The following is a 19,987-nucleotide window of genomic DNA, read 5'->3' on the forward strand; positions in this document are numbered from 1 at the left end:
TATCAATCAAAATGAACTCTTTTTTTTTTACATTCTAAATGAAAGTGATTAGTATTTAAAATTTATTTCTATTACATTTTTTTTTTTTTAAGTTTGAAAGTACAGTGACCTCTCACTTATACGCGACCAAAGGGGACAACGAAATTTTCGCGCACAAGTGAAATTCACGCATAAGTGAAAAACCTCAAAAATAAGCAGGGGTGATTGTGAGTTCATCAAAAAATACCTGAAAGTTTCAAAGCGAGACGGGGGGGGGGGGGGGGGGAATCTTTGACCCTTATTACTTAAGTGCACCTTTGCCATAGTATTAAATAGCTCTGAGTCAAAATATTGTGTGTACATGTGATTAAATTTTTAATGGGTTACAAAGTTACTTTTGAGCTGGTGTTATACAAATTATTTTGACATTTCTTTGTCCATCTTAAGAGACAGGTGTCCATCTTACGGCTCTTGCAGGTATATTTGATGAGTATTATATAACTTAAAAAAATTGCGGAGGTAGGGAGATAAAAGCATGACAAAAAAAAAAAAAAAAAAAAAAAAAAAATTCCGGTATTTTTGGACATAAAAATACCGGAAATACGTCCGAAAATACCGGAAATTCGGTAAAATACAGGAACACAATCACCCCTGAATAAGCTTAAATACAGTAAGTTATCAACAGTTATAGTACTACTAATAGTACACTACTGATACTAATGAATAAATACGCTCATAATTTCCATTTATGCATAGTAATTTAATAAAAATGTAAAATTTGAAGTTGCAAGTTTTGTCATTTTATATACACTGTACAGTATGTAAGCGAATTCCACAAAACCTAAAAACTGTCGCGTGATCAGTGTCATAGTCTGTGAGGATACAAAAGATCCTCGACAGGCTATGTCAATGCTTTCCGCTTCACCACGACTTTTATTAGGAGGTCAACCTTTTCGCATGCAACCCGTTCTCCCCTCTCGATGTCAATCACAAGACTAACTGCACCCCCAATCGCACACTTGCGCGAAAAAAACTCGTTCTTGCAAACATTTTGAACATTGGAATAAAGGTGTGTGAAAGCATTCCAAGAGACATCAAGAAGGGTACAAATCTCCGATAAGCAAAGCGTGAATAGGCGATTAACCTAAAACTTGAAAATTTTTTATCGCGCATAAGTGAAAGGTGCATTTTAGGTTTCGCGTATAAATGAACAAGAGTTAACATTGTTTTCCTATATTGCTGGACGGGCCCGTGAGAAAAATGCGCATAAGTGAAAAACGCCTATAACAGAGGTCGCGTATAAGCGAGAGATCACTGTAATTATAATCAATGCTTTATTTCTACAATTTTCTCATCATTTTGCACTTTGCTGAGGTAAAATTTCTGATACATTTATTTATTTTTAAAAATAACTTTATGAGAGACTTTGATAGTCTTGATATGAAAATGAACAATTATAACTACAATATGCAAAAAAACTGAAAATAACTTATTTTGGATAAGTTTAAAAGCATGAGTGAAATAAAAATTTGCCAAATATGGCTTTGAACTTGACTAGAAATGTTTCAAAATAATACAAAACGAAGATACTTCTACTGCTTACAGGCACTTGACAAATAGCATTCTTCAAGAAAAGTTTTGAGACAATTACGATTTTTTTTTAAGTGAGCCATTTTAAAATGAAAATATGAGTAGCAACAAAACTTTCCTAAAAAGCTATTGTATTACAAGAATTTCTATTTACATGTATTTGAACCTTTATAAAAAAAATTATTTTATTTTGAAAACAAATTGAAGAATTCATAATTGAGAAAGTATTAGAGGGGGTGCTTTCAAGGATTGAATGCCGTAGTCTTCTTATCTATCCTGAAACTAGCATTTTGCAAAATAATTTGCAACTAAATTTCTAAACAACGAAAAGTTCGCACAATAACATGGTACTTAATACTAAATATTTCTTAAAAGTAGGAGACAAAATAAGCAAAAACAGTTAAAATTAATAACAAATGTAAAGTGACTAGATATCATGAATTAAAGTGTACTTCTAGATGTTGAGCAACAGGAAAATTTGCTCACACTGAATTATACATCACATACTAATATCAATGAAAGTTGACTTGCTATGTAATTAAATATTAATAGCTGTTGTGATAAAGGACTCGAATGTCATCAAGGATAACTATACTCGAAAATAAAAGTTATGCTGTAATCTAAAATTACTTCAAATCAGAAAAGATTCCATGAAACGACTTCAGAAATCAAAGAAATATAAGATAACTATAACCAATGTAAAGGAATGAATTTTGAGAAATGGTAATAAATACAATAATAATGCAAAATCATTCATGTTTCTTCAATGTGTCATATTTGTTTGGCTTAAAATCATAAATTTGCAGGTTTTTCATTAATTCTTTAACTGTTAATAAACCTTTTTAGTTCAATTTTCTGTGCTTTTAATATTTTTTCTCAAATATCAATTTTATTTTACATTTCTTCCGCAAGGAAACACTAAGACTCCTTGGATCGAAGTTAAAAACATTAAGTGAGGATTGAAAAAAATCATGATGTACTTTAGATACTTTTCAGACAGACCAGTTTTTTAATGCTATTTTTAAAAATAAATTATATAAGCAGATTTTTATTAACAAGAAAAAATAATTCAATAGTTAAACAAGAACTCACACTCAAAAGCTAGCAAAATATTTAGCAAAATTAGTGCTTTTAATGTTCCTCAATGCAATGCAACAAAATTCAAACATAATTTGAATATTGTAAACTGTGCTGAACAGCAAGTTAATGACTATGAAGCATGTTATAAATCATTTATATGTACAATATGGTGAATGAAGTTTGAAAATATTTTACAAAAATAAATTCTATGGGCATGTAAAAGGCAGTAACTGCAAATTTTTATTTTATTTTATTTATTTATTTATTTATTTATTTATTTTTTTTTTTTGCATTTTTGTCATCTATTGTACATTAGCTTTATTGTGCAAGCTTGCTTATTTGGGTTCCACTGAAAAAAAAGCGTGAAAAAAACGTCTAACTCCACTATTTCCCCGTTATTCGTATTGAATTCAGAGAACAGGTCTCTTCAAGTAGTCACGAAAACTCATTTCTGCAGATACTGTCGTTTAGCTGCCTGCAGCATATCAATCCTACAGATATAAGAGGGCTTTTTTTTGGTAATAAAAAAGGCACTGTGTTCTAAGCATGCTTGAATGACACGGTGAAACAAGTTTCAACTTCTTAAAATACAGTGCCAAATGTATTTAACATTGGAGGATTGTTGATGGCTCTTTGGAAATTTCCTCGTTCTTTGAGTTTTGCTTGCAAAAGTGTATGAGATGCAACGCCAATTCTTACATCAATTTGACTCAATTCCACTTTCAGCTTTGACAAGGCTTTTCGTATATTCACTAATGGCTCTGTAAAGGAGAACACAAACGCAACAAATGAAAAATCAATATTATTTCTAAATATAATTTTAAGAAACTTTTATTATTTAGTATGTATTCATTAGGACTCGACTGATGCATCGGCGCCGATGGTTCAACAATTTAGCCATCGGCATCGGCATCTGATGCTAACTTGCAGGAAACATCGGCCCATCGGCCTCAAAAACGTCGAAAAGCTGATGGAATTGGCCGATGTTTTCGGGAAAAAAAAGAGACCTTTGCTGTTTTACTTTTTAATGCAAAGTAAAGGGAGTTATTGTTTTCATATAAAATTGTTTACTTAAACTTCGGTATGAATTTCTATTTTAGCCACCTTTGAAAGAGTTTTTAATACTGCATTCAGGTACCAAACAAGTTAATTATTGCGTTGTTTCTTGCGACTGGATGTACGCATGTATCTCTCATAAGTCATAACTCAAAAATGGTAAACTGAAGAAGGTTAAAATTTCGCATGTGGGGTGTGCGTACGTTCCAGTTATGCACTTCCTTTTTTGTTTTGGATCGGGTGTTCTAAAAACCTTATTTACTTATTTTTTGTGGCTATTAACTACTTATTTTAATACAAAACTAATATAGCGTCTCAGACTGACGATCATTTGGGGATACACTCTATAACAAAAAAATCGAAGCACCAAGAAGGAGTGATCCGATTAAGATGAAAATTTGTGGATAGGAAGACAATGCATAGAATAGGAAATGATTAAATTCTTAGAACAATTGAATAATTTATGTCAGAGTTACAGTAACAAATTCAATAAGGTATTGACCCGCCTCTAGCCTATACATACAAGCTTAAGCACGACGTGGGAAACACCGATAAAGCTCCCGGAGGTTGTCCTGCGGCATTTCCGGCCAAATTCGCTCCAATTGTCAAACGAGGTTTTCAACATTCCTTGCCAGATGCAATCGCCATCCCAACATATCCCAGAGATGCTCGATGGGAGAGAGATCTGATGATCTGGCAGACCACGGAAGAATTTGACAAGCTTGCAGATAGTTCATAGCAACACGTGCCGTATGTTATCTGGCATAGTTCTGCTGAAAACCAGCCGAGGGTACTGCAAAAGGAACGGCAACAAAACAGGTCTTAGGCAGTGGCGTAGCGTAGGGCGGGCAAAGGGGGCACTCGCGCCGGGCGGCACTTTGCTAGGGGCGGCAAAATCTGTAACACTACATTAAAATCAATTTTTTTTAAGACCGCGCTTTGCTAGGAATGCCAAATTTTGTCTCACTAAATCAACATCAAAGACGTTTTTTTTTTACTGTTCAGTTCTAAACTGTCTCAAGAAAATTTTCTCATTGATCCACAAGCACGAAATACTGGATACTAACATACATGCGGACCATTTATCACTACTGGAGCTGACATAGTAAGACGAGAAAGAGAGCATTCAACCTCGTTGGAGAGGATTTCAAATCACAAAGATCGAAAAATAGTCAGAGGTGCTCTGGATCCTCCAAGAGAACGCCAACCTTGACTACTAAAGGGCACCAAAAAAAAAAAAAAAATCCTCAAATGTGCACAGGTGGTTGGATTGCGTAAAAAAAGAAGAAGAAAACCAAAGGTTTCGTTGTTCGAGGGACACAAATAAAATTAAATTAAATTAAAAAAAATTGAATTGTTTTACGTCTTGAATTCAAATTATGTTTTTTGCAATCAAGATTCACGTGTGTGTGTGTGCAGGCGCGCGCGTGTGTAGGCATCTGTGTGTATAGTAGGCGTGTGTGTATTGGGGATAGACGCCAACACCACTGGACACCACCCAGGTTTGGTCTCGCTCGCGGAGGCCAGTGGAAGGTGGAGTTCGAAGTTCGTAAGTTAACCTTGAATGAACGCAAACTATTTCTAACCACGGCCATGAAAATTTGTCCTCTTAATAAAGCGCAAAATAAAAAAAAAGGGCGCATAGGTTTGAGGGAGCAAAAAAAAAGAGGGTGCACAGGTTTGAGGGCACAACAAGGAAACGAAGGCGCACAGGTTCGAGGGCGCAAAAAAGGGGTAAAAAAGAAGGCACACGAGTACGAAAAAGAAAACAGAAGGCGCATAGGTTCGAGGGCACCAAAAAAAAAGAAATAGGTGAGGTTCAAGGTCCCAAAGGTTTTTAGGGTATGAAAAAAGTGCACAGGTTTGAGGGCGTAACCCCTCCCCCCCCCCAAAGAAAACGAATGCTGACAGAGGACGTTAGAGGACACATCGGCCATTCCGCCCCTGCAAGTAGTCATTGCCTTAACTAACTCCGTGAGTGCACCTCCACGTGTTTCCAAAAATCTTATGCGCCTGTGGTTTTTTCCGCTTCCTTGATCCTGAGCGTCTTCGTGGTTTTTTTTTTTTTTCACTCTCAAAGCTGACCACCCCCATTTCCCTCCCCATTTTTTTTTCTTTGCCCCTCGAACCTGGTTGCACCTCTTGCTCCCTCGAGTTTGGCAGTCAAGTTTGGTCCCCTAAGAGGGGGCCGCCTCTGTCCGTCCCTGGTAGAAAGATCCATTTTTGGGTTCAAAACGTCAATTGTGAATAAAAAAAGAATTATTCATCGATTTTTTCGAAAAGGTTTATAAGCCTTCTCAGCACTAACTTAGGCAAAACTAAAAATTTTACTGAAATCGATCCGGTATTTTCCAAGCTTACCCCGGCACATAAATTTGGAGTTTGTGTTTTATTTATAACTAGCTTATTACCCGGCGTTGCCCGGGTGCTTTTCAATGCAACATATCTTTTGGATAATCAAATGAATGAATTCTATCTAAATGAACATAAAAAATTACATTCACACCACTTTCTAGGCTCAAATCTTCAAAATACTTTAAATAACACAGAAAATTAAGCATTTGCCGAAAAAGTAACATCAACTTAAAGCAAAAAAGGATGAAGAATATTGTTTGGACTCTGTAGTGTCCACTGGTATGTTGTCTGAGGTTAAATCAGACGGGCGGTACATAAATTGTCTTAATGGCAAAGACAAATGATTGTCTTTTGCACATCTTGTGGGAAAACCTTTTACGTAATGCTTCGAAAGAAAAGCGTTGTGCTGCCTTTGTAGGTTTTGTTTCCCCTATACATCAAAAAATACAACAGTACTTTTCACATACATTTTATTCGGAAATAAACCATTGAATGTTTCCTCAGAAAGAGTCGTGAGCTTGCCAAAAAAAAAAGCAATCCCTATTATCAGGCACAAATATATACAAAATAGTCTTCTTGGACACAGTTACAATATTTTCAGATTAATTTAAAATCATCCTCAATGTCCAAAAGCTAAACAGATAGTCCACCGTACAGAAAATAAAGAATTCAGTCTGCATTGTTAACAGACGATAATACTCCGTTTTACGGATTTTTCGGCGGTGTTTTTTCAATGAAGCGACCAAGTGATAGGCTATTTTGTATGTTTTCAGGCAAGCACATTTCGCAGAAAAAGTTTGCTTACTATGAAAAACTTTATAAAATGTGTCTGCTCGCTCTTTCCATGGTGATTTAAGGCCATGCCATAGAGTAGAATTGGATAAGTGTAACTTGCCTAAAATAACGCACGTCAGCTACATTTTATTTTCTTATATTGACGTCAAATTTCTATTTTCGTAAGTAAAAATGATAGTTAGACAGCAATATTAATGTCTTGTAACGATTTGAAATTTGTCAAGATTTAAGTTCGTGTTCAAATTTTTAAAACCTAATACTTGCCGTAAATGTTATACATGATATCTCACACTGATGCAGGTAGAGAGAGCACGTGTTTAAGTTATGTTGCTTTAGACAGAGTATTCCTTAGAGAACACCAAAACTTTATTTTATTGAGAGACAGTGGTCGTGAGAGATGGGAATGGGTTCATTGACTACATTACAGTTATTATTTTAATTTATTTAAAACAATAAAAATAGAAGTAAGTGGACGTGAACTTATTGAACGAACTATTTAAAAACCGTTAAACTAACTGCGTTATAGAGAAAGAAGTAGGCGTACGCATTTCGGTCAATATCCGTGTTAGATTTCTTTAAAAATATTATTTGCAGTCCATGAAATTAAAAAGAAACGTCTTGTTTGAACTTACAACTTCCTAACAGACAAATCTTTTGTTTAAGTTTTACAGAATCTTGTTGCATATTTTGCTCCCCTTATCCACAGCTTAAAAGTAAACGAAATGTATTTTCTGTTTTGAAACGTAGTCTAAAAATTTAAAACTTAAATGATTCAAATTTTTCTGTTCCATAAATTTAACTCAAAACTTTCTACTAAATATTGTTCTTAGTCCCCCTCCCAGCAGCAAGAAAAATTACATTTGTGAGTGAAACCAACCGAGCAAGTAACATAAAGCTATCTATATCGAAAATAGTTACATCTCAAATGCATCTACAGCACTTAATCAACTGCTCTTATGACTTGTTGTTCGTGATGGAAAACGAAAGTCTCACTCAAGATTACGATCTCTTGAAGTTTAAAAAAGGTCCATTGTAGTTACACGTGAGATACAAAGTGTTTCACCTTATCCCTATACTGTTAAAGAGAATTTAAGCTATTACAGTGATAATTTTCTATTCATATCTCACAGCACTTCTTTAAAGATGGTTGAAATGCCTAGTGGTAGCTACAAACTTCCAATATTTTTCGATTGTTTACAATAGCAGTTATCGAACTCAGCTTTGTAATTGTGGATGTAGCTTTGTTCAGTTTATTTCACAATGAAGAAAAAACTTCATATTGTGGAGCAATATTTCATCATGCCTTTTTCAATAGTAATCTCTGTCGAAAGTTGCATCATACCAGCTAACAGATTTAAAATTGTTGCTAGTCGGCGAAGATGCTTCATCAGGTGTATTATTACTCAAGCGTTAAGGTAATATAAAATTTCAAATGAAAATATTTGTTTATATAAAAAACGTAGCAATTTTTTGCAGTTTAATACAGTTTAAATTTAAAATAATATTTATTTGCATTTTTTTCAAACTTAAAACTCCAACCCTCCCAAACTGTATGAATTCTTTATATTTCCGTGTGGTTTTGTGGATAAAAAAGGTGCACAACCTTTAGTTTCAGCACACATTGGCAATCCTAGTATGGTAGTTTATGTGCATGTAAGAAACGTCATGACCATCCCCCCTCCCCCTTGAAAAACAAATTCCAGATACGCTACTACGCACAAATATGATTATTTTGCAATTTATTTGAGAAATTAGTATTTTTTACCCCTGTTCTTTGTTAGCCTTCAGCGATTAAATTTAGTTGAACCAAATTATGTAAAGATCCGACGTAAATCATGGAATAGCATAAAGAACATATGCATATTGGTTTTAAGAACCATCCAACATTAAATTGTTGAAGCTTGTACATAGATAATGAATGAATTATTGATACCGAACTAATTTTGGTATTTTCTGGGCTGTTCATGTGGAAAATACTGATCCATAATTTCGCTCTACCATTACTGCTATGGAAATACCAAAGCAAGTAGAACCGTCGGAAACCGCAATGCATTCCTGCTTTGCAGGATGCTATTAAAAAAACAATTAACAGCAGCATTTCTTTTCCGTTCGGCTTTCTTGCCAAACATGCTTTACGCTTGTCGCTGATCAACTTTACGGCCACTGTTAAGTGTACTTTTTGTGTTGATTGCATTTAAAATATCTCCTGGTGGTTATATGTTGCTGAACATTTTCATTTGCTTGGAACCAAGGTTCACGAACTGAACGATTACAGTTAATCTTTGAAGAAACTTTATTTAGGGCATTTTTTACATGCTTTTCATTCAGACCAAACTCATAAAAATATGAAAATTCGTTACGTCGAAAACAGCCTTTTTGTGATTAAAAATGTAAGCTTTAACCTCTTTGGATCTTTTTTAAATTCCAAAAACCAGCCTATATGAAGTCCTGAGCAATAATTTACCTCTGTGCCGAATTTGGAAGAAATCCGACTAAAACTGTGGATTTGTATAAGGAGCACACACACACAAACATACATCCAATTTTTATTTATATAGATACATGTAAGGAAAGCCTTGACAACATCCCTCCCTTTTGAAAGATAAATTCCGAATGCGCTATTATGCAATACTATGATTATTTTGCAATTTCTTTGCTTTATTAGCACTTTTACACCTGTTCTTTGACAGCCTGGAGCAACTTCTATTAAACCGAATTCTGAATAACTTAAAGATTTGACGTAAATCAAGGAATAGTATAAAGAAAATTTATATATTGCAAATTGGTTTCATAGGGATCATAGAGCATTAAATAAAATTTCTGTTGCAAGGATGAAATAGATGTGGTTTTTATAAAAGTAGTCTAATGCTGAAACATTCGAAGATTGTACGTCAATATTGAATGCAATATTACTACCTTACTCATGTTCGTATTTTCTCTGCTATTAACGGGAAAAACACTATTCACAAATTACACGCAACCCTTACTGTTGTGGATTTTATAGTTAAACAATATTTAAAAATTATAATTTACCGGTAGCATTCAAATCAAGTAGCATCAATGGACCCCTGGGGCTTCGTAGGTCGCAGTTTAAGAAACGATGTACAGCATCATTTCATATATCTACGGCTTTCTGGCCAAACATGCTTTAACGCTCTTGCTAAATAGCATTGACGGCAATCGTTCAGGATACATTTTGTGTTGATTGCATTTAAAATAGCTACTGGTGGTTAGATGTTGATAACCGTTTTCATTTGCTTTGAACCAAGGTTCACAAATTTAACGATTAAAGTTAATCTTTGAAAAAACTTCATCCAGGGCAGTTTTTTACTGGTTTTTCATTTAAACTAAATTTATAACTATACAAAAATTCGTTCGTGCAGAAAAGAGTAATTTTATGACTCAAAATATGAAATTAGACCTCTTTGGGTCGTTTTAAAATTTCAAAAACCCGCCTATATGAATTCCTGAGCAACAATTTACCTTTGTGCCAAATTTGAAAGAAATCCAACGAAAACTGAGGATTCGTATAAGAAACATACACACATAACCACACACCCGCAAACATACATCCATTTTCATATATATAGATAGGAAGGTACTAATGCTAAATTATAGGCATGCTTAATATAATTCGAAACCTTAATTATATGTGTGATCTTAACTTCAATAAATTTTAAATAATTCGGGAAGTTTTGTGACTAAAGGTCTGTAATGCGACTCATATGCAACATACGGTGCTTCAAGATTTTTTTTTAAAAATATGTATTTATTTTATTTTATTTATTTATTTTTTCAACGTCCCCTTTTTTTCGGAAATGGCGCTCATAGAAGTGAAGCCGATACTTTGATTTTGCATCGAGAAGTACAATCGAAAACAAATTATGGAAAAAAAGAAAAAAGATCGTTTTTTGATGATTTTTACTTCTTTTTACAAAAAAAGGAAGTATTGTATTCGCAAAAAAATTTTCACTCAAAAATCGGCCTAAATTTTCATTTTTCTCACCCCGAATGAATGCGAGTTTTTTTTCGACCCGACCACACGTGGATACATGCCTAGGAACGTACAGACACCCGAAATATCCATTTTGACGACCCACGAATTAATTACAACGACTTTTCTCGTGACGTACGTATGTATGTATATATGTGCGTATGTGTGTATGTGAGTAGGTATCTTGCATAACTCAAAAAAGGTATGTCCTAGAAAGTTGAAATATGGTACGCAGACTCCTAGTGGGGTTTAGTTGTGCACCTTCCCTTTTGGTTGCATTTGGATGTTCCTAAGGGGGTAGATCATTGTTAATTTCGATGTAAACTCAAGTGGTGTTATAATTTGTCGGACTCTTGGCGATATATTGCCAGTCTTTTAGTCGTTATCTTTTATCGCCAATTTGGCGACAAATTTGGCGATTTTTTTTTTTTTAATTTGATTTTAATTTAGCTATTGTTGGTGATATTTAGAGAGTAAACAATTGAATCGCATTAAAATTGCCAATAAAGGGAAAATGACATTAAATTGGAATGAAAAGAAGTCATATGATGCACACATCAACTCGTTTTAAAATATTTTAGGGAGGAGTACCACCTTGAGGGTCCCTCCTTGCGACAAATGTTCATGTTTTTATACTTTTCTTTTCTCTATGCCCTCTCCCACTCCAAATAAAAACGAGCTGATGTGTGCATCACATGACTTCCTTTTACTCCAATTTAATGATTACAGTGCCTCGGATTAAGCAAAGAAACACTTTAAATGTTTTCACCCCAAGTTTGCTGCTAATCGAAGAAATGAAAACGTTTTATACCGATAAATTTTCCCGATATTGGCAGTTTTAATGTGATTCAACTTTTAACTCTCCAAAAAAAGCCAAATACAAATCAGATTTAAAAAAAAAAAAATAAAAACGCCAAATATGTTGCCAAGTTGATGACAAAACTTGATGATCAGAAGCTTGGCGATATATTGCCAAGACTTTGCCAAATTATTACAGCACTTGAATTTGCATTGAAATTAGCTATGATTTTACCACACAAAGGTGTAAAACACTCTTTTTGGAACATCTGAATGCAACCAACAGGGAAGGGGCAGAACTAGATTTCACTAGGAGTCTACGTACCAAATTTCAACTTTCTAGGACTTACCTTTTTTGAGTTATACCAGATATATATGCACATACACACATACATACGAACATACGCACGTCATGAGAAAACGCGTTATAATTAACTCGGGGATCGTCAAAATGGATATATCGGATGGGTATGTTCTTACGCATATATCCACGTGTGGTCGGTTCGAAAAAGAAAGCTCAATATTCATTTGGGGGTTATCAAAATGGAAATTAAGGCCGATTTTTGAGTGAAATTTTTTTCGCCAATACAATAGTTCCTTTTTTTGTAAAAGGAAGTAATAACTGTTTTAAAACAGTCAAAAACAAAACAAAATTGGGAGGGGGAGGAAGTGGCACTATCTTCAAAACTCTAAAATGGGATGGGTAGGGGGAAACGGTGGTCATATTTGGATTCAGGGGGTCATTCTATGTAACAAGCTTTTATATACATACATTTAACAGAACTATATACATTTACTGATACAATCAACATTGATAGTGTTGTTAAAGATTTTCCGTTGGTGCAAAGCAGAAAATTAATAGTTTAGGTTAAGAAGAATTTTTTTTTCAAGTATAAATATATGTATGTATCATGTAATTTATAATCATATTTTTGCTTATTTTTATTTCAAATAAAAGGTTTAAAAATTGCTACCAGTAAATACAGTTTTTGATCAAGTTTTAAATGTTTTGATTTAAGGAAAATATTATCGCTCATAATGCAATAATTTTTTAAAAATATTTCGATCAACAATATTTCCCGTTTGATTAAAATGTAAAATATATTTTGGATAATAAAGTCCTGTTTTCGTTCAGCAAAATATGAAAAATGTCGTTTTTTTGGGGGGGGGGGGGTATTTTGAAGGAAAATGTAAGAGGGGCGGCAAATTTCGTGCTTCCCCGGGCGGCTCAAACCTACGTTACGCCACTGGTCTTAGGATGTTGTCGACGTAAAACTGTGCAGTAAGTGTACCTCTAATTACAGCCAAAGGGGTCCAGTTATCAAAGGAAATGGCACCCCAGACTATAATGCCTTGTTGAGGGCCAGTGTGGCGTGCAAAAGTGAAACCAGGATCCCTCCTCTGCCCTGGGTGTCTCCAAAGACGTCTTTAATGATCGTCATGAGGCAGTTGGAAGCGGGATTCGTCGCTAAAGACTATACATCCCCAGTCGGCACCATTCCAATCTGATCGAGCCATGCACCACTGTAATCTGGCTCGGCAGTGTGTAGGCGTCAGTGGCATAAGGGTCGGCGCGAGCGTAGATTTTGTTGTCGCAACCGTCTGTAAATGGTGATGATGGACACTGGTGTTTGAGTTGAACGTCTGATCTTTCATAGAGATGAAGAAAGAGCTGTGACAGCTAATCGGACAATCACTCTGTCATCACGATTTTGTTGTGACCCCAGGTCGACCGCTAACATCCTGACGCTGAACTCTGCAATTTTCCACCCATCCTTGCCAGCATCTTCGAATCGCTGCATCACTTCGACTCAAATGATGAGCGATTCTCCGATTTGATTCTCATCATTTAATTTTGAAAGCTAAGTGTAAACTAAGTGCAAATGTTTTTACTCACTTGTATTTCTTTAATAATGAAAAGGCAGTTAATCTTGTCCCTTAAAGGACGCTTGTTTCAAATCGCGTATCGGAGAATCAACGTGTAAACATCAGAACGACTTCGAACGACGTGTTTCGTCAGGAAGAAGGATGTGACGTCAGAGCACGAGCGGAGGTGATGTAATCTCCTGATAGCTCCGCGGCAAATTGAATGTTTGGAAACATCCAGATTGAGCTCTTACGTACGCATATCCGGTGTGACGTGCATTGAGTGCGCTGTAAGATAAAAGCAGGGGGAATGGAAGGAAATCACTTCTTCTGCTCGCGTTTCTCATTTTCGACTGATGATAGTCGTATTTTTAAGAGGATTGTTCACTGTTGAAGCGACGTCCTGCACTTAGGAGATAGCTTTTAGGATTTCGCCATGAGAGTTAGGGACTTAAAAATTTTTTAAAACATTTTAGAATAATTCATGTTAGGGTGTCATGCTAATGTTTTTTGGAAAGATGTTCTTTTGGAACATGAAGATTGATTTGAGTAGTGTTGAAATCCCTCATACTTGTTTATACTATTTATCGAAGTTAAAGTTTATTTACAGTTGTTAATTATTGGATTTATAAATAAAATGATTTAGCCTTTCAACTTGAATTCTGACATTTCATTCACTTGATAGCTACAGAAATGCGAAATAGAAAGGCATCTGCTAAACTTGGTGTTTACCTTCCTTGCGGGAGTTAGACACAATTTGTTAGGTGAACAAGAGGGCTATGGGCCTAGACTGCCCTTCCCTATTCACATTCCGTCAGCTTGAATAAAGTGAATTTTGTATATATCGAATAGAAATTTGAAATATCGAATAGAAATTTGAAAGTTAATTTTTTGAGTGATCTCATCGAAGCAATAAGATGAAAGATTTTATGGATTGAAGAAGATACGAAATTTTTTTAGTAAAGAACTATGTCCACCCAAACCGTTAAAATTGAAGAGTTAAACGACTCGAATTATGTCGAATGGGCAACAAACCTCAAGTTCCTGCTAATGGACCGGAACTGTTGGAGCATCGTGAATGGTGAGGAAGAAGAACCGATCGAGAACAAAGAGGCGGGAAACACCAAAGCCAATATTAAGGATTACCATGTTCGGAGGAGAGAAGCAGTGTCGATGATCTTTTTAAATATTGAGCAATGACTTAGGAAGATTATCGAAAATTGCGAAGATCCCCGAGAATCATGGAAAAAGTTGAAATTGTTCTTCTACCCGGATAACAAATGCGCCCGGATGCAACTGCTAATGGAACTGCAAAATTCAAAACCTGAACGAAATGAAAATATTTCCCTTTTTGCAGCCTGTTTACAACGATTGTTTGATCGAATTAAGGTAACATATCCCGAATATCCTGAAGATTGTATCTGCTTCCAGCTTTTACAGAACTTGCCTAAAGAATATGATCATCTAGTCCAAGCAATGCTTACAAGGAGTGACCAGGATTTCAAGTTCGAAAAAATGGTAGTGGATCTTGTGATTGAAGAGAACCGCATGGTTTTGAAGACGAAAACTAAGGAGCGGCTTGAGGTGATGACAGTTCAAAATCGGCAGCGATGTTACAGATGTGACCGCAATGGACATCTTAGAAAAGACTGTCCAGAGTTGAGGCAACAAAATCCCACGAGGAATCAGTCCCCAAGTCCAGTCAACGAAAGAGGAAGCACCACAGGACATGAAAATTTTAGAGGAAGATCGAGCCAACGAGGAAGGAACCGTCGACGGAGAGGAGCCAGATATAGAAATACACCGGACCGGCGGAGATCTCCATCGACTGACAGATGTGAGTATAGATCCTTTTTCTTATCAGAGGCAAATTTAAATGAAGTAGGGGTAAAGGAATCAACATGGATTTTTGACACGGCGGGCAGTCATCATTATACCCATACCCGGAACTGGTTTAGGACATTTTCTCCCTTAACGGATGTACAAATGGCAGTAGCAGTCAAGAAACAGACTTTTCCCATTGAAGGCAGCGGGGAAATTAAAGTTCGTTTCGGAAATAGATCTGTTGTTTTAGAAAATGTCATGTATTCACCAAGGTTAAGGAGAAATATATTGTCCGGACCCAAATTTGATTTGGGAGGTGCTAAATTTGAAGGGGGGTGGTGGTTCCGTGAGAGTACTAGATAAAACTTGTAAATTGATTTTTAAAGCAAATTTAGAAAATGGTGTATATATTGTTGATTCTGTAAAATCGAACCAATTGCCTGTTTGTAATCCTGATAATGAAAATACTTTTTTAGAGTCCAATCATATAAATATTGAAACCTGGCATAAACGTTTCGGACATATAAATACAGAATGTATCCAAAAGACAGGGAATTCACAAGCTGTTAATGGTTTACCAGAATTCAAAAATGCTAAAATTAATTATGACACTTGTAAATTAGGAAAATTCAGAAGAGTGAGTTTTAAACCTATTGGGGATACAAAGTCAGACAGTCCGTTGAACTTGCTTTTTTGTGATGTTTGAGGGCCTTGCAATGTTGAGGGTAGAAATGGAGAACGTTATTATTTATCTATTGTAGATGATTTTTCAAAAAGAAGTTCTCTATACCCTATAAAGTTTAAAAGCCAAGTACCCGAAATTTTGATGAATCCTATCATAAAAGCGTAAAATTTTTTGGGAAAGAAAGTCAAAGCAGTAAGGACAGACAAAGGGACTGAGTTCGTAAACCATGAGTTAGATGATTTTTTTAAGAAGTAAGGCATTCATCATGAATTAACCAATTTCTATTCTCTGGAACAAAATGGGACGGCAGAAAACTTTAACAGAACAATTGCAGATAGTACGTGGGTGATTTTTAAGGAGAGCGGTTTACCTCAGAATTTTTGGCCAGAGGCAATGAAATATTTCACGTACACTTGGAATAGGGTTTGCCATGCCAATCAGACTAAAACCCCATTTGAACTTTATGGGGGGAGAAAACCCTCTATAAAGCATCTCCGCGCTTTCGGAACAATATTGTTTGTTGGTGTGGCCAAACAATTAAGAAAGAAATTGGATTTAAAAGCACAAAAGGGTGTTCTCATAGGTTACGCGTTTAATAGAAAAGGATATAGAATTTATCTGCCCGACAGCAACAAAATTATAGAATCAATAAATGTATCGTTTAAAGAAAACTATTTTTTCCAAACTGATTTTCGAAATGAGTCAAATGAGGTGGAGAAACGAGTTCTTTCATGGCCCATGGCACTTCCGCCTGCAACCTTGAGCGAGAATGAAACGGCTAATGAACAGCAGAGTTCAGATTCGACCGGTTCTTAAAGCTCGATTGCTAGCGGGGAAAGTGAAACAAGTTCTCAATCTGAAGATTCTGACAGCGAAAGTGGTTTACAGCTACGCGATGCAGTTTGGGTGCGAAAAGTAGTGAAAAGACCGGATAGCACACGGAATGATATATATTATTATGAGAAAGGCGAAAAGAAAAGGTTAAGATCTAAACATGACATTGAAAAGTATTGTAAATTAAAAGATATAAAATATGATCCAGATAAGTTTAGTTTTAAAGGGAAAGATCTAACAGAGGGGCAAGTAAATAACGTATCTAAGTTCAAAGAAAAACAATAAGAATTTATGACTAGAAAATGAAATTCAAATCCCTAGGACTTAAAAACAATCTTTAAAGGTAAAAGAAAGTGCTGAATGGCAAAAGGCAATGGAGACTGAGCTAGAAATTATGCACAGCCGAAAAGTTTGGAATTTGGCAAAATTGCCGGAAAATATTGTTCAGTAGGGTCGCTGGGTTTACACTTTAAAGAAAGATGAGAAAGGGGTAGTTAAATCTTATAAGGCCAGGTTGGTAGCGAACGGCATGCATCAGATCAAAAACCAAAATTTTGATGAGACATACAGCCCAGTATGTAATTTTGGAATAATTAGATTTTTCTTTTCTCTGTTAATTACATGTGCAAATTGGTTAAATATACAATGTGATGTAAAGAACGCTTACTTATACGCTCCAATTGATGACTTGATATATATGAGACAACCTCCCGGTTTTGTAACAAAAGGAAAGGAAGATTATTTTTGTAAATTAAATAAGGCTATTTACGTGTTACACCAGAGTGGACGCTTATGGTTTTATGAATTAGATCAAGTTTTATCACAAATTGGTTTTAAGAAATTTGAATCATGTAATCGTGTATATTTTAATCTAATGTTCTATTGCTTATATATGTTGATGATATTGTGGTTTTTGGTAAAAAGGAAAGTCATATAAACAGTGCAATTAATTCTTTAAGTAAACATTTTGATTTGAAGGTATTGGGAAGTACAAAGAAATTGTTAGGGGTAGAATTAGAATTAACGGGAAAGGATTTGTATCAACATCAAACTTCCTATATAAAAGAAGTGTATGATCGTTTTAAGAAATTCAAATTCCCATCTACCTCTCTTCCAATTAGTAAAGGCATTTTCTACTCTAATTCTGACTGTCCTAAGACAGAAAATGAAAAGTTTGAAATGACTAAGTTTCCTTTTCGCAATTTGTTAGGATGTTTAGCATTTATAGCCAATAGAACACAACCAGACATTGCATATACTGTAAATTTATTTAGTCAACTTCAGAATAACCCAGGAAAACGTCATTGGGATGGGCTTTTAAAATTGTTTGGATATGTTTATCAATCCCGAAATTTAAAATTAAAATTAAAATGCAGTAAAATCCAAATAGTAGCTTTTTCAGATGCAGACTTCGCATCAAATAAAGATGACAGAACTTCTTTGGGGAGACAAATGATTATGTTAGACTTAGACAAAGCTCCTATTGAACGGAGAACTTTTAAAGAACGGAGTGTTAGTTTATCAACTATGGAATCGGAGTTCATAGCATTGACGGAAGCGGCAAAAGAAACATTGTGGTTTAACAGAATTTTGGAAGAATGTTTGAAAAATAAACTTTTAAAGTTCATAAAAATAAAAGCAATTATTTATGTAGACAATCAAGCTTCTTTGGATTTTGTAAAATCACCAATTGAAAATCACAGGAGTAAACATATTGATGTGAAATTATTTTTCATTCGTGACTTGATTGCTAAGGATATTTTTACTGTTTCACATGTAGAAAGTAAATCTAACTTGTCAGATATTTTCACGAAGCCACTAACCCAAAATGACTTAAAATTTTTTCAAGAAATTTTTTTCAATTCAAGTGATTAATCTATTGTAGGAAGTGTTTGTAATTTTTGATAATCATTTTTTCGATGATGAGCAGTCATTTGTGAAAAACGCGTGCAAAAAGTCATTTTTTACATGTTTTTGTTAAATTTTTCATATGGATTGTCAAATTAAATTAATGTGAAAATGAGCTTATATACTTCTATTTTTATTTTTTGATCAAAAATGAAGCTTGAGCTTATATTCAAAACTGTCTATTATGATTATACATATTATACAATTGTTGTTAAATTGCTGATATTAGAACAGTTACTTGTGGTTTTTATCGTTATTTTTCAGATTAAATCTGATGTCTGTCCACCCACATGAGCTTTTGTCAACTACGTGATTTTTTAGATAAGTGACATTTTGTGAAGACGTGAACCTCAAGATACGATCAAAAAAAAAAAAAAAAAAAAATGTGAAGAAATGTGTGACTGAGAATTTTTGGAGTGAATTTAGTTGAACTTTTTCTCTAGAACTTCAACAATTATTTTTGTGATATTATTGTTGTAATGTGCAAATGTTGTTTTGCTTAAATTCAAGAAGAATATTAAGTGTTCGTTTTTTTCAAAATGTTGAAACTAACAAATTTTTGAGAGACGATAAAAATTATCTAACGTGAGATTTAGATTTAAAAAAATTGCTAACTGTTTTTTGAGTGATAATTGTTTTCAAAGAAATTTTTGAAGAGTGAGAATCTTTTTTTCGAAATTTATATCAGATAATGCTTGGAGTTCACAATAAAATGAATATGTGAGATCAAATGAATTGTCGAGAAAGGAGGGCATTGATAGCCAAAAATGTCTATTTGAGAAATATTCTCACCAATTCATTTTGAAAGCTAAGTGTAAACTAAGGGTAAATGTTTTTACTCACTTGTATTTCTTTAATAATGAAAAGGCAGTTAATCTTGACCCTTAAAGGACGCTTGTTTCAAATCGCGTATCAGAGAATCAACGTGTAAACATCAGAACGACTTCGAACGACGTGTTTCGTCAGGAAGAAGGATGTGACGTCAGAGCACGAGCGGAGGTGATGTAATCTCCCGATAGCTCCGCGGCAAATTGAATGTTCTGGAAACATCCAGATTGAGCTCTTACGTACGCATATCCGGTGTGACGTGCATTGAGTGCGCTGTAAGATAAAAGCAGGGGGAATGGAAGGAAATCACTTCTTCTGCTCGCGTTTCTCATTTTCGACTGACGATAGTCGTATTTTTAAGAGGATCGTTCGCTGTTGAAGCGACGTCCTGCACT

General features: G+C 34.9%; 1 protein-coding gene across 1 annotated transcript in view; it reads right to left on the bottom strand.

Annotated features, from left to right (window-relative positions):
• Positions 1-262: 262 nt before the first annotated feature.
• LOC129223645 (intraflagellar transport protein 57 homolog) overlaps positions 263-19,987 on the bottom strand; it is a 42,063-nt gene continuing 22,338 nt past the window's right edge. Inside the window, exon 11 of the mRNA XM_054858077.1 lies at positions 263-3,410. Coding sequence (XP_054714052.1) covers positions 3,232-3,410 — 179 coding nt within the window. The 3' untranslated portion in view covers positions 263-3,231. The remainder of the gene's footprint in view (positions 3,411-19,987) is intronic.

This window comes from Uloborus diversus, chromosome 1, assembly GCF_026930045.1.
Source record: "Uloborus diversus isolate 005 chromosome 1, Udiv.v.3.1, whole genome shotgun sequence".
NCBI lineage: Eukaryota > Metazoa > Arthropoda > Arachnida > Araneae > Uloboridae > Uloborus > Uloborus diversus.